We start from the raw sequence: 16026 nt of genomic DNA on the forward strand, positions 1-16026 counted from the left end.
AAGCCTTTAGTAGAATTTAAAAACATCTACCTCATTGTGCTTAATGCCAGACATCCAAAAAGAACTGTGTGAATTAAGTTGTAAGCAGCATCAGGCTTCAGTATTATTGTGCATTCTTCCATTTTTTCCATGAACTGGACTCGATTTGAACCACTAATTAAACAGAACGGGGAAAAAAGTGTTACATTAAATTCTGTAACATATTTCATATAGTTATCTGTATTTTAAAAAGCATTTAATCCTTCTGATGCTAAAGGGCAAGACTACTGCTATTAGTCCACAACCTTCTATTGTATCTGGGATACAATGAGGCCTGACAGCACCAACTTGATGCAGCAACAGGTATTTATTTTCTTGTTTAGTTTTCTGGAAATGCAATGGGTTTAAACAAGCTGGTTTAGCAGAAAGGCATTGGTTTATTGCTTGAAACAACTGTTCCCACAGGGTTCACAGTACTTTTCATCAGAGAAGAACTTAACTGTTTTTTGGGGGGTTGCTGGTATATCTGGATGCTACTAAAGCCATAGATTAGAAGCAAATCTACAGAAGAAATGTTGAAAGGACTGGTCATTGCTTGATGTGGCTGGTCTTGTGAATGTACATGAAAGGCTGATCAAAATAAAGAAGCTGCTTAAATGTGTGGGGTTTTCTCCCCTGTTTTTTCAGGTGGGGGATAACTGAGATAACTGTGCACTGTGAAAGATTAGATTAATGTTTGGGATTACATTTAGGATTAGAAAAAGTAAGAGCTGCAGAGCCTTTTGTTTGTTATTGAAATTGATTAATGCAGAATTTTTTAAGAGGCTGGTTGAATAGTACCAAAATGTTTTTCGGATTACTATGACTTCACAATTATCCTAACACTGTTTCAGAATGTCTTTCATCCTCTCCCTACCCACCCCAATCCCCCTTTTATCCCGTTTTCCATAAAATCTACAATGAGTGGCATTAGCTACGTAACACTCCTTGAATTTTTGCTTAAACAAGTTTTATATCACTCCTAACTTTTGCCCAGGTTGTAAATGTAGAAGTGAGAGGTCTATAATGGACCATTTACTTTTTTTTTTTTTAATAGCGGTTCAGTGCTATTTTCAGTTCATTGATTTTCTTCTAGTGTTCTGCAAACACCTCCAAACCCTACAGATTAGCGATGAGAACTGGCAGCAGTGATGCACAGTTGCAGTCTACCCCTCCATCACTCCTGCTTCTTCACACAGATCACAGAGCACAGACTATTCCAAGCTCATTTTTGAGCAGTTTGAGGATACCACCAGGGGAACCTTTGATTGGGAGTCCTTTGCACAAGGAAAATGGGATGAACTAAGAAACTAATGTTGTCTTCTATATAGACACCCTTCCCCTGCTTCCCCCTGCTCCCACCCCAGACAATCCAACCAACCCCACACATACTGCAAAACTTCAACACACAGAAGAGATTGAAGGAAGCTACAGAAGAATGTTTCTTTAAGTCTCGTTACATCCTTCACATTTTTAGCTTTAATAGGAAGTTAATTATTTTGTCTGATCTATTACACGTTCTACTGTTTCCTCAGTATCTGTGGAAAGTAATACTGAATGCTGCTGATTTAACTGCCAGCTCCTTAGCCTGTTGAAAAAAATTGATTAAAAAGTCAATCATTTAAAAAACATATTTTACCTGAGGTTCCGAAAGGCAACAATTATAGCTGCAACTGTCATAAGGAAGAGAACAAATATGTAGATGTAAAAAAGTAACGTATCCGAGAGTCTTGAAAAAGTATTTAATGGTAGTAAACCAAAAGCTTCTTCGCAAAGATACAGGTTAGCATCAAAATCTCTGAAGAAAAAAGAATAAACCCTGTCATCATGTATTTCATAACTTGATGTCAAAAAGGACCAAAGTATCTCTTTTCCCAAAAAATTATAAAGCTACAGTTGTGTAGATTATTATAAAGGAAAATATCCATCAATATATCACCAAGATTCTAAATGAGAATAACCTGCAGGCTTCACTTAATGAAGTCATACAGAACAGCAAAATTGCAGCAAAATCATACCTTGTTGCCCCAAATCCAAATTTTGCCTTCAGGAATTTGAATATATGTTCATCTGACTCAAGGTTAAGAATTTTCTACAAAGTGGGAAAAAGGAAAGCAAATCATATAAATTAACCTTCACCCAGTAAACAGTTTTTTCATCATTTAAATGAAACTGTGAAGCAACGCAGGCTTACTGAGATAGGGTGCTTTGCAATAAGATAAGCATTGAGTTTCTAATTATGGTCCTGCGGTCCAAAGGCGCAGTTACTTACTTTTTAGAATATCTATTAGGGTTAGTTTCTTATTTACAGATAAAGATTACCCAGGACAAGTTGGTTTTAGCTGTACTGCTTCTTTCAACGACTTATCATATCTTACTGCGATACTTTAATTTCCATGTGTACTAAATTTTTATCTGCTGATACAGATCTCTTGAAAAGACCAAAACTCAAAAGCAGAAAAAATGTTACTGTCACTAATGCTTGCAGGTATCTCTGTGCACAAGAAGCCACTAGAAGTATGGTATGGTCTACAACATTTTATAACAAGTATTCATTTTTAATGGCATTCATTGAAATGTAAATTCAATTAGAATCTTTGCAAATGCTCAGCAGTATCAGAATGCAGTACAAATCTACAGTTGTTACAAAATTACAGGTGAGCATCAAATTACAAATATGTACTTGATTATTTGCTATTAACTTATGAAGTTTTAAGAATGTGTTCTAAAAATCTATATAACAAAAAGATTAGCAAACCAGTAATTTCTAAAATGCAGTCTCTGAAATGCAGTGAAATCTCATTGCAATTTTCATTTAATATTACTGTAGATTGTAACAAATAGCTTTTAGCATAATATATTTTGTAACTTTAGATATTAAAAATTATTTGCTTACCTTGATGAATTTATTTATTATGAGAGTCAGGCACAAGACAAATAGTACGTGGATGATAAGTTTCCCAAGCCTGTTAAGCAAGCCGCCCTTTTTCAGGTTTTTCTAGAAAGAAGAAAATACTAGTATTGAAGTACTTTTTTGTACGTATTAGGAACAAAAGCAACACAGATATTTTGAAATATCTTACCTTCTAGGCCTGATAAGGATCAAATTTGTATTAGGTTTATGTAAGCAAAAACATATATGTGACCAAGTATCCAGAATAAAGATACATTTCTCCAACAAAACTGAAGGGACAATATCATAAGAACTCCCTGGGGTAGTGATCTGGCAGAGTTTTGTAACTAGCCAAATCGCCTTCCTTCAGAGGAATTTTTTTTATTCATTTTTATTACATTTATAGAACTGCTGGCATCCAGTGAAACTGTGGCTGTGTTCCAAGATTCCCCTGATTTCAGTAGTATCGTGTGCCTTTTGAAATAAATATTCATTAGACCTTCCACCTAAACATGGCAAAGCTGTCTTTTGGCTTTAACTGTCAGCTGATAGAATTTTGGAGCAATTTTCCAGTTCAAAGCTGCAAATACACGAATGGTTCTTTGGCTGCTCACAGGCAATTTCGAATAAGTCCAGACATTATCTATCTATAAAAACCACAGTCCCGATTTTAAAAGTCACGAGTGACAGACAGCAGGAATGGCCGTGTAAGTTCATACATTCTGGTTAGAGGCTGTTGTCAATGCCAGTATCAGAAAAAAGGTAACTGTAAATACGGGAAAAAAATCCTAATCTTCGAAAGAAATAATAGATATCAGTAAGCTGAATGTACCTAGTTCTCATAGAATATTTTGGTGGAGGCAGATCCATAAATCCAAGACAAGTCCTGCTAAAACAGGTATAAAGTCCATTTATGCAATTTTTTTGCAGGATGCAAACTGCAACTTGCACAATCTAAATGTTAATAGTAATCACAGAATTATGGTGTCTGATATGCTTGGCGATGCTGTAGTTAGTGTAATTGAATTCATTATTTGATCATGCAATGTTTTTGTTGCTTTACGCTATAGTAATTTCTCTAATTAGTATTAGTAATTTAAGATTATAATGCATATAAATTACTCATTTACCTATATAAATCACACTCTCTATTTAGTAGTACAAAAATGTTTTTATTACCTACCTGGATTGTTCTTGCTATCAAGACAGAAGCATTAAAACTTATAAGTAATGATCCAAGAATCATGGAATTAAAGAACTGTAGGACACAGACTAGCAGTAATCCAGAAATCTGAATGATATAGAGCCATGTAACCTGCAACAATAATGAGATTTTTATGCCTACAAAACTTTATAGTCATAGCTGCTTTTCTTTGCATATGTTTTATAAATTATTTCTACAAAAAAAAATAATCATCTTGCACTAAATCATTACACTTAGAGCCATTACTATATCCTTTCTACCTTTATGTCCTGACCTAGTTGTGTTAATATTTTATACCTAGGGAAGCCTGGTGCTATAATAAAGCAGGTACGTTAAACAATTGCAGAGTGAGGAAAACATTAGTTACTTAATATTTGGAAGTTGTTTTGTATTTTCTTTAGTCAAAGAAGTATTTCTGTATCTTCTCTAATGTCTTTATGACTAAAGAGTAATGGCTCAGTGCCGTTCAGCAATCAAACATCAGCTGATTTCTATAACTTTTTTCTAATAGTTTAGTATAGTCCTTTTTGAGCTATGCTAAACTATTATGAACATTCAGCTGAATGCAAACAGTAAGAACTGGCTGATTTTCTGATACAGCGGTACCAAAATATAAATTTTACCTGACACAAAGATCCTGAGTTCAGTCTTGTATTACAGCAGTGGTGTCAGTATCAAATGGCCCAACAAACTTCAATTGTTTTAAGCAGCACTTTTTTGAAAACTAATATGGAATAAGAGTGGTGCAGTAAGTCCATTTTAGTATAATTCAGGATGAAGCTGGTAATTTGCCAACTTTTAAGGTAGCTGAGATTAGTCACACTAATTGCTAACCTCAGCTTACATTTGCAGATGTAATGAAGAGTTTAGAAACGGTTAAATAAACTACATTTATCTTCATATGCAGCCACCATAATAATTTTCAGTTAAATTAATACAATTACTAATATTCAAGTCTGCTTCAAATTTAACATTAAATTACTTTAATGAAGAGAATTAACTCTTCACCCTACTGCACCCTTCCTTAAAGTAAAGTTAGAACTTTTTTCAAGTAGCATGAGCTTTTACAAGAGCTAAAATCATCTCAGTAGAATTTCACAGTGACATTAAATTCAAAGATAATGTTTCCATCTTCTACAGCATATTTCTATTTCCTAAGATTGACTGTGAATGATCCCATATCTTTTTAGGAACACTTGTTTTACTTTTTGGCTCATTCAGTTCAGCAACAAAGCAGTGACAATGCTGTTATTTTGCAGTGGGTTTGAGTGTATGAAAGATAACCACTTCTCTTGAGCAATCTGGTCTATCTTCTTCCTTCCCTTTGTGGTACAGTGCTACACCAAACTTTCAAACAAGGATGCACAATACTTGAGGCAAGATTCATACACTGTTATGACTTCAGCTTAGGCAAAGTCTTCTTATGCTATTTTTTTTCCCCTGGCCACTTCCAGAGGTCATGCTTAAGCTGTGGTATTAGATCAACCGTTATGATGGTGTTTAAAAGCAATTCCTTAATAGTGTCAAAACATGGCTGTGTTTAAACAAAAATTAAACAATAGAAGTGAATTACATAAAGTGAAATAAAATCAGCTGAAAAGCAAATGGGAAATGGTGTTGTTTTGATTATTCATTCTTACACTTGCAGTATACACACTGTGATTACTTAAAAGCACAAAGCAGCACAGTGTACAATCTGCATCACTTTGGGCATCCAGGCCACTGGTTAGTAAAATATGTCCAGAACTGTCAGCTTTATGATAGAAAAGAAAAATATTTGGTTATTTCCAAACATAACCTTACCTTTGCTGTGGGAAGCATGTCAAAGCAGTCCAGTATGAATAATGCTAATGCTTGTATCAGCATCATAAACTGATTAAATTGCCAAGTCAGGCTAAAGAGAAATGTTGCTATGAATACAGCCATAAGCGTCCATCTCTGGAAGGAGAGAACAAAGTTTTATTTAACTTCATAATTTCCTTCACTAAAAACACAAAACAACCAACCCCCCTCAAGAAAACCAACCAAAATCCACCTTAATTTGGTTTTATTTTAAATCCATTTCTAAAACATTAACGTAGGTTTTCTAACTGCAGTAACTGCTTGGAGGATAATGAACGTTTTTTGGAGTTACAGGTTCTTGTATTTATGCCTGTATTTTACCACTGTAATACCCCTTCCAAGAAAATAGTGAGATCTCAAATAGTTTCAGACCATAGATTTACATGCAATACATGTTTTACTATGCAATAAATAGCAGTTACTTGATCAAATGAGGAGTAATAACTCAAGAACTGTTTGTCAAAGAAACCGTATCACCAATTTGCTTTTATTCTTGCAGATCAGGACAACCTCTTAGATTTGTAAACCAAATGAATTCAAAAGACAATCTTTAATCCTTATGCTTTACAAGCTTTTCTCTTCCTGCCCGTTTTGTGTTACTCTCATGTTTTCTTAAATACAGTGTTGTCTTGTACTTCAGAGCTTGCCTTTTTTCATCACTGAGCATATGTATTCCTTTGTACTTCTACTGCACCTACATTAATAGAAGGCTCATCTGATTAATGTTTTCAACAGCGTGACACGTGTGTGTGTGTATATCGACCGCTATAACAGTTGGTAAGTATTTTGACCTAAGTTTTAGAGATAGTTTTCTGATACTGTTGTCATGCTTGTTAGAAATACTCACTTCTTGAACAGGCTGTAGATGAGTTCTGAACAGGTATGTGATGGCTGCTATTTGGACAGCAAAGAATGGTAGTGCCCAGTTCTCTCTTAAAGGAATGGTGAATTCCACTCTTGTAGTATCTACTCTGTACAAAACAAACAAGACTTTCATAAATTTAAAACAATTAAAACACCAACCTGGTAACAGAGAGGTTGCATACAGGCGTCTTTGTGGTATTTTAACTACTTCTTGATAAAAACAGAGGCTCTACACTCTACTTCCTTCAACATGCCTGGCTCTGAAAAAAATTGTTCTGGAAGTCACCCATTGTTTCTGTACCACAAATGTTGTATTTGAGCTTCACTTACTGTTAAAAAACTTATACTGTGGATTAAATCTTACGAAGCACAGCTTGGGTAATTGAAAAATGAACAAATGCTAAAACAAAAACAAACCCAAAATCCAGCATGTGGAGTTTTCACACCACAGGTAATTTTACTTCGCTTTTTGGTTTGTGGAAAGCACGTGTAGGAATAAACAGGTATCAGTTTCTTCACTGTGATCTCAGTGCATTGGATTTAAACACTGCTAAACTGGTTAGGAATCTCCGGTCATTTTTTTGAATGTTCGAACATAGTAAGTATGTGGTGGAAGTTAAGTTCCCCAAAGGTTAGTCATTTACAAAAACTGAATTAAATGTTAAAACCAAAAAAACATTTCCCCTTTTTTTTTTTGCATAGAGGAAGCATTTGTTAAAAAGGAAAGTAAGCACAAGATGTGCTTAGCTTGATGAAAAAAAATGTCTAAAATGGAGTTACTCAGTAGCCTCAGATGTATGTCATCTGGACAGAAAGTCTTTATCTAAATCAGTTCCATGTACTTATTTTATTTGCATAAGGGATAACAAGCTTCCATTGTTCATGGATTATTAGAAAGATGGAGAAAACAACTATGCTCTAAATATTCTGTAAATGGAAAAGATGACCTTATGAAATACACAAGTGAACTACTGCACATTGCATGTATTATTTAATTACTTTCATCTTTGGAGAAAGAAACAGTTTCCCACTATATACACCTATAATCATTCTGTAACAGACATGCTTGCAGATAAAACTCCTTTACAGCTGCTGATTCACATACCAAACAGTTTTGATAGAACTGACACTGCAATCTTTTTTTCTTAATTAATTTACAGATAACAGCCCACTCACCAATATTAACTTCATGCCAGCAGCTTACTGCTGGCATAAAGACAGTTCTTTAGTTTTTCTCTCCAAATTGAGAATTCTTCAAGTGCTAAAGCACTAAAACAGCTCAATTACCATCTTTTTTCTCTGAGTCTTAGTGCAGGAGATGTCTACAGGAATAAGGAAACAGAGAAAGCTGACTGATGGTCTTTGTTGAAGGAATCCCTGGAGGTTGGATGTAGGGCTGTGAGGAGAGACCTGAAGTGCACATATGTATGTAGGTGTCTTTAACACCGAAGGGATCCTAGGATGGAGAAGACGGGGTACATCATCTGGAGATCCAGACTCCTCTGAAATACGTAGGCTACTTTCAGAGACCAATTTAAGCCAAAATTTTCAATTTTCTACTCCTACTTCTTGAAACTTCAAAATCCTAGCCTGCAGTTAGCTCACTTGATTTTATACTACTTAAAACATTTTTTCCATTTTCTGGCTAATCTGGAGAGAGGCTTTATAATTTCATTTTTTTTGTCCAATTAATCATGCATTTGAATCACGCACTGTAATGCCTTACCTTTGAAATGAGGTACAACTTTAGAAACATCGAATGTTTAATCTCACTTACCTGTTTGTAATGTACCAGCAAGCTGCCAACAACCCTGAAAGCCATGTTCCACTAAGAAGCCAGCTTGTTACATACAGAGCAATGACATAAACTGCCTGAAGTCCAAACAAAGTGTAGATATAAAAATAAACGGGCTCTAGGTATTGCTGTAAAACACAAGAATACTGATGTTGACATAAAACACTCATGGCGGGGGGATTATATTTACTATGAATTAGGTTCTAATTTTACAAATTAAAAAGGTAGCAGGAATATTTCTAATTAGAAAATAACTAAAAAGGGGAGCTATCATTCACTGCGCAATCTTCATAATGCACTTACAATCTAAAGCCATAAATAAATGCCTACCTGAATTGGAAGAATCCTATACAGAATGCTGAGAAACACCTCCTGGTAAACATTCATTCTTTCAAGTATGTTAATTGTCCTCACAGATTCAGTTTTATTGTCATATACTAAACCATGTAAACCTTAATGATAAAGAGAAATTGAAATAGGAGATTGTCATTTTCCCCCTCCATCTTCATTTGAACAGTGAATAACTTTTTCAAAGGTATTTTAGGATCTCTCATCAAAAACTGCAAACTTCTGAGTCAAGGATTCAGAGGATCACATTACCTCTGAATCAACATGACCTTCTGAGGTCTTCAGTCTCCCTGCTTCAAATGTGACTGAGAGTGCTAAATCAAGTACTATGTATTTAGTAATGTAGAAAACACGTATTTTTACACTTACATTCCTAGCACAGAATCTGTGGTACATACTGGATCTTGAGAACCATTCTCGTCACTACTTTGAACACAGGTGATGTTAATACTGACAAATGTGTACTATGAGCAAAATTGCTAGGCAGCAACAGTTAAGTATCTAGAAAACATGAGACTGTCACAGAAAACCTCATCATCATATATGACTTCCTTGGAAGCTGCTCATTGTGTCACTTACTGTCCAGGCATACAGCAAAAAAATTGCCACTTCCCACAAATAGCTCATAATTCAAATGAAATGAGAAGAATAAAAATGAAAGTAATAACTGAATAAACCAGCAAGGCTGAAACCTTAACAGATATGAAGTTGTCCCTCAAAGCGACTGCCTTCATCAGAATGTGAGCGTGTGGCACAGAAACCAATGTATCATTGTGAAATTTATTACGTCCATGACTTTGTGGCTCCCTGGTGTATGAAGAGAGTAAATCTGTCTGCAGTACAATTGTTACACTATCTTTCGCAGTTACGGTATTCCTTGTTCTCAACTACATTTGAGAAATTATTAAAAAGTCAGCTGGCAACACGAAGTAAAACTTACTTTACAGTTTACAATACCTTGCTGGATGGAAGCAGCCTGAATCATCTGTTTGTAGTAGGAATAATAAAGTCCACATTCTGTTCTGAATGAAATTTCTCTTTCGACTTCCTGCAAGTGAAAATTCAACAGTAAAGTCACTTTCCATTTGTTTTTCACAATCACATGAAGCAGCCTTCAACTCAAATTCTTGCGGCACCAGGGAAATTGACCTATACAGTGGCTTGAGTCTTTGGCTCCTTGCATTCCAATGCAACTTAGTTCAAATAAAGATAAAATACATGGAAAAATTAGGGTGATAGGTAAATGGCTGAAGTGTCAATGCCTCTGCTAACTGGGAAAACGTGTATGTCTTTTATGATTCTGATGGGCTGTTCAGAAACATTTTGGATCTTTTACTTTTTTTTTTTTTAATATTCAGCATTTAGATAGTGCAGTGGCCAACAGCTGGACTTCAATGCTGCATATGCTTGCTCCATGCACTTAACCTTTTCTTCCAGATGTAGATATCCCATAGTGTTCCATGGCTTTGCCACCTTAAGGCTCAATTAACTCAGTGTGCTATACTTGGGACTGCATCATAATACCACTCTGGTACTTCAGCTGGCAGGTTCTGCTGCTGCCCACTTGTTAAATGCTGGTTCTTGCAGGAAGCCAGCTGTTCATCACTCTCATACTAAAATATTACAGGTTTAAAGGAAAAGTGATTCTTAGTTTTTAGGTGTAGGTAAAGTTACTGTTTTAAATGTAAAAGTGTTCAAATTATTTAAACTAGGTTCACTTCAAACGGTGCCTTTTTCTTGGCTGATATTGCAGCAGGTTGAGTCTAGCAAGATACGAAAGTTCTAGAGAAAACTGCTCTCAGTACAGGATCTCTGCTTTGCAATTCACCTCCTTTTGTTAACTCATTAGTTGTGAAGACCTAATGAAATTTAACACAATCAGAGCCTTGGGCAACCACATTTAAACAAAGTAAGACTGAATCAACAACCAATCTGAAGAGAAAGAATAGGCATTGTACATATTTTTTTATTATTATTAGTGATATTTTTAGTTGTTTATATAAAAACATCCCAGCAAACATATTTCATGAGCAGTAAGTTAGAAAATGTTTATATATAGACCTGAAAATCTAGTAAGATTCCTGTATGTGATGTATGCAAGTCATTAAGACATTTAAGTGGTATTTCTAAAAATAATCTTATTAATTCAGCTTTCTTCACAAAAAAACATTACTGAAATAACAGAATGCTAGTGTTTTCTGAGATTTTTATGAATGCCATTCTGGTTAATGCAACCTTGTGTAGAATCCCAAGACTTTTCATCTTTCTTATATAGTCCTATCTCTTTTGCTGGAACAGAATCAATACTATTTCAGAGATAACATAAAGCTAGATAAAAAAAAATCACGTTCCTCCCTCCTCTGGCCCAGTATAAAATCTTATTTCAAACATGTGTTTTATTGAAGTCAACTGTTGACAAACTAAACCAACATTAGTTCCGGTCTGAGAAAAATCAACAGAAAAAAATGCATCTGATTCAATGTAAGTTTACAATTAAACTCTCCAGCTGCTCTACGACATACAAATCATTGTAATATCAGCAGAAGAAACTGACACTGGCACTAAATACTAAAAGCCACACACTTGGCAAAATGAGAATGCTGGATTTTGAACGAGCTCTATTTTCAAATTCATCACTACTGGAAAGTTTTCTAATACCAAAAAGTGGCTGATTCTAAGTGCTCGTAAAAAAAGAAAAAAGAATAAAGAAGGAATGTTAACATTTGGAATTTATTAAGGGGGAGAGAGAAGTCACAGAGGGGGATCTAATTAGCAAAAATGCATTCAAACATGATTAATTTGTAATCCTGGCACCAGCTGTATTCAACCAAATGCTATACTTTATGAGACAAACACTAGTGAGTTTTACATCTGTTTCACGCTAAGGTAACATCTGTTTTATTCACTCACAATACTTTTCCAGTTCTACAGCAATTTATACTTTTCCTAGTGTTCCATGTCAATAAAAACATACAGACTTATGGGTAAGCAGTGTAACAGCACATTTATCTTTCTGTATATTCAATTTGTGAGTCTTTAACAAAGAAGTTATCACTGTTCCAAGGGGGGAAAAAAAAAGAATACTATCCTCCAGAATACATATAGAGTTGCACATCATTCCTATTTATGCAGTTGTATCCCAATAATATTAAGTATTCAAAACAAAATACAAAGGACTTCCTGTCAAGGGCAGTGCAAAAATTTTAGAGCTTAGGTTTCCTCAAACTCCTTAACCAAGTCACTCACAATACTTCGCAAGAAGCCAAAGCCCAAGTTAAGGTTTTCTATAAAGAAAGTATGTAAAGCTCCAATTACTCTTCTGACAAACCTAAAACACTATTTGTGTAATGGAAAATATTTTTTAGTTGTTCAATTTAAGATCAGAAAAATCCAAGAACAGTCTCAACCACAGAAGTGGGAAGAATACACAGCTGCTGTCAGTGTTCCTGGTTGAGAATCATGCCCTCAGCAAAATTATCTAATCCTTGTACATGGTCTCTTGGCTGGTTAACCTCACACCCATCTGCCAGAGCGGCATGGTTCCTACTCAGATCATCCTTTTGATCCAGAGTAAAAGCACCCATAACAACTCAACAGGTACTTCTTTGGAAAAATACTACCATAGTACTGGACTGCCCTCCTCCTCTTCATGACTTACACATTCATTTTGCGGACTTCTAATTAGCTGGCTATTCATTTCCCCACTTTTTTTTCATCTTTCTTTTTATATTCAAAATGTAATAAGGGACAATATAAGCACTTCAGTGAAGGAATCCCAGGTTTCTTATCCTGCAGCTGAGAGATACAAAATTTGGTATTTTCATTCCTGACTTGCGAGCAGCAATTTTATTACAGGAAAATTCAATAATAGTAGTCTAAATGCTTACTTGGAAGGGATGAAGAACAAACGAAAGCTCTGAAGTTTGACTGTTTGTGTTACAGTATCAATTTGCTATGTGGACTTGGCTCATCCCTGTTCAAAACTTCTTCAGTGTGCACTGAACAAGCAATATACCAGCTGACAGGAGAGGTAACACAATTCTCTCTGTCCCCCCCATTATGTTATTTTCATAGTAGATCCTGTTCCCAAAAGGTAACTCTAACTTGAGGAGCAGTCACTAAACCGCTATTGAAGAAATCAGTAAAAACAGACTAGACATTTTATATGTTGTGCCAGAAAGTTTTCAGAAAACTGGGAAAGGATTTTTGAATAAGAAATCTCTTTCGGTTTTCACCATCATAAACTGAAATCTTTGTTGTTTTAATGTATATGAGGACAGACTGAAACTTTTTTCTTCAAAATTGTTTCGTCAAGGTAAGTGATCATAAACTTCTGTGATCCCTGCTGGAAGCGTACACAAACACAGCTTCTGAGTATGTGACATGGTATTCTGTATTCTCTTTATCATCATTCTTTCAGGAATTCTTGGAATACAAAAAAAAAAAGAATACCAATCACATACTTCTTTCACAGCATAAAACACTCTTCAAAATCTGCATTTTCAGTTTCTCGGATAACAATTCTACATCTTCCTCCAACGACCATGGCAAATTTACGATAGCAGGCATATTTATTAGCAAATAACAAGATTCACACATACTGCAGCAGGGGAAATCAATGCGTTGTTGAAAGCCATATTCAAAATAGAACAAACAGTGTAACAACTACAAAACAGTTTTTCTAGCTGGGAGAACCATTGCTGGAAGACACCCAAAACTGAACTGGCTTTCCATCAACTACAACTGAAGTTACAGGAAGACAATCACTACAAGTGTACATGCTTGCAAATTCAGTTACGTAGAAGTTAAGAATCATGACTGCAGAATGAACTATTTTACTTTCAATTTTTAGGGCTGAACGCAATTGGCAAACTGCACAGTTTTGTAGCTACACAATCATGATGTTCATGTATCAATGAGGTCTTCAGAACAAAAATTCCACCTTTTGTACCTAAATGGTGTATGTAAACAGCGCTGTCTAGTTCAAGTGCAAAAGTGTCAGATAAACACTGCAGACCTCCTACTGCTGTACAAAGAGAGGAGTACCTTCATGTAAAAGAAAAAGATGACAAAAGAAGTCTTCTATTACATTGCACTCTATCAATTTACCAGCCATACATGTCCTTTTGCGTACCAATTCCTACCATCTGACTAGTTGTACTTTATTGGAAGAGAGAAGTAAAGGTTAGGGAATAACACATCATTATAGAATTTGTGTATCAGAGTTCAGCAACATAAACCCTCCAAATCTGCGCTGTTTAAAGCTAATTCAGAGTGACTGAAGTTACTAATTTCACATGCATGGAAATACAACTGATTTAGAATTAATTTTCTTTTCTCTGTTTCAGAGCAGTGGTGATGCACTATGTTTCATAGGTATGGGGGTTAATGAAACACTGGATGCATACTAGTATTGTGCCCATTTATTCTACAGGTAATGTTCAGGTAAGAAGCAGAATAAAACAAAATAGCCCCTGTGATTCATTAAGCAAGGCATGCAGTAATTATGTGCCAAGGATTAGGCTATAGTCCTCTCTTCTGAGAATTCGGGCTGGGATACATATTAAAATAAAACTTAGTCTTTCAAAATTTTTAGAAAATTCAGCTAATATATACAGAAAATTATGCTTTGCCCAAACTATAAAATGTTAGAGAAAAAAGCAAGTTTTTCTTTTATTTTCAACATAATTTTTTAGGATCTCCAATTGTTCCACAGTGTATTTTATTCTCACCTTTAACTAGTGTATGATATGTGCTATAACATTAACCAATTCAAAGTGCTGGAAACCTGTACACGCATGTAGGGACACTACAATGTCCACTCACTCATACAAGCACAGAGAGGTCTATATACTGGCTTACAGATGTTATGATGAGCCGCCTTGCATCAGCTTTGCAGGAATTTTCACAGGCTCTTAATATGTGGTCTTCTCTTCCCATACTACTCACAAAACAGTGTTTTATTTAAACTTTATCTCATCCATGTGTTCCTTCTCTGCTTAGTTAAGAGAAAGCGTATCAAAATACGCAGTTCAGATTTCTCTTCTTGTTATTTATGGCCACAAAATGCTCTGATATGGATACTGGCAAGAAAGTAAGTCTAGACTGTATTTAAGTTAACAGTAAAACCTTGGAAAGCTTTGTGTTAATCAAAGTGAAAGCACAGTCAGAGTCTGACTTGGCTGACAGTTGCAGAAATTTTGATTAGAGTTGACTCATCCCAAACTTTCTTTTTATTTGCAAATAAACTGCAGGGGATACTATCTGTTTGGTTTCAAACTGTAATAAATAATTTGAGAACAAATCTTTCTTCAACTTTGAATCTCGCCTGGGACATGCTTACAAATTGCTTTGATTTGTCTGATCAATCAAGTTACAGCTATAGCCTTCTATTTGGGAAGATAACGCTAGAAACAATTTAAGTTGAGAGCGCAAATGTGAAAAACCAAAACAGGTTACACTCCCTGAACACACAGCACCAAAAAGCAGAGGTACATATGAAGCCTGATCACTTCTGGCTCTGTGTTACATCCAGTTATTTTATCTCTCATATGTGAAATCTTACTAAAGCTTTTCCTGTTGCTACCAGTTTAAAATTAGCACTGTAGCCACATGCATCCTCTGGTGGACTTCACACCTTACTGAAGAAGGTATACTGTGAGATCTGCATCTCTGTCTCCTTTAGCCTGCTGGTAGATGAACTTAACGCTTTACAGAACCTTTCCGTCAAATTGGCTGGAACTGTTGATGTTCCAGTGTTACTAGCTATCGTATCAACTCCATAGGATGAAATGAGAGCTACAAAGACAACAGAAACCAGATTAAAAATATCACTTTAAATGAAAACAATAATTACCAAATAAAATGAGCATTTCATCCATTGTGAGGCCATTTAACTGCCACTACAGACCACATTCTCTCAGTGAATTTTGTGTCCCTCTGTATCAGTTTAACAGAAAAAAAATGCTCTGTTACGTTCATACATTGCCACAAGTCCATGCCCGTTTGTATTTCAAAATATGTAATACCTGCAAAATTATTCAATACTTGCTTTTGGAAGGA

At 35.3% G+C, this 16026-nt stretch overlaps 1 protein-coding gene across 3 annotated transcripts in view; it reads right to left on the reverse strand.

Annotated features, from left to right (window-relative positions):
- The window catches only part of DPY19L3 (dpy-19 like C-mannosyltransferase 3), a 37678-nt gene that overhangs the window by 18397 nt on the left and 3255 nt on the right, over window positions 1–16026 (reverse strand). For 2 of the 3 annotated variants that reach the window (XM_040615015.1, XM_040615016.1), the window contains exons 4-13: window positions 9922–10012; window positions 8947–9068; window positions 8599–8744; window positions 6805–6928; window positions 5919–6053; window positions 4095–4226; window positions 2915–3016; window positions 2037–2110; window positions 1658–1816; window positions 31–153 (exon numbers count right to left, since the gene is read on the reverse strand). In XM_040615015.1, coding sequence (XP_040470949.1) covers window positions 31–153; window positions 1658–1816; window positions 2037–2110; window positions 2915–3016; window positions 4095–4226; window positions 5919–6053; window positions 6805–6928; window positions 8599–8744; window positions 8947–9068; window positions 9922–10012 — 1208 coding nt within the window. Of the gene's footprint in view, window positions 1–30; window positions 154–1657; window positions 1817–2036; window positions 2111–2914; window positions 3017–4094; window positions 4227–5918; window positions 6054–6804; window positions 6929–8598; window positions 8745–8946; window positions 9069–9921; window positions 10013–15820; window positions 15904–16026 lie in introns of all 3 variants that reach the window. The other variant, XM_040615018.1, reaches the window with a different exon arrangement.

Source organism: Falco naumanni, chromosome 15, assembly GCF_017639655.2.
Source record: "Falco naumanni isolate bFalNau1 chromosome 15, bFalNau1.pat, whole genome shotgun sequence".
NCBI lineage: Eukaryota > Metazoa > Chordata > Aves > Falconiformes > Falconidae > Falco > Falco naumanni.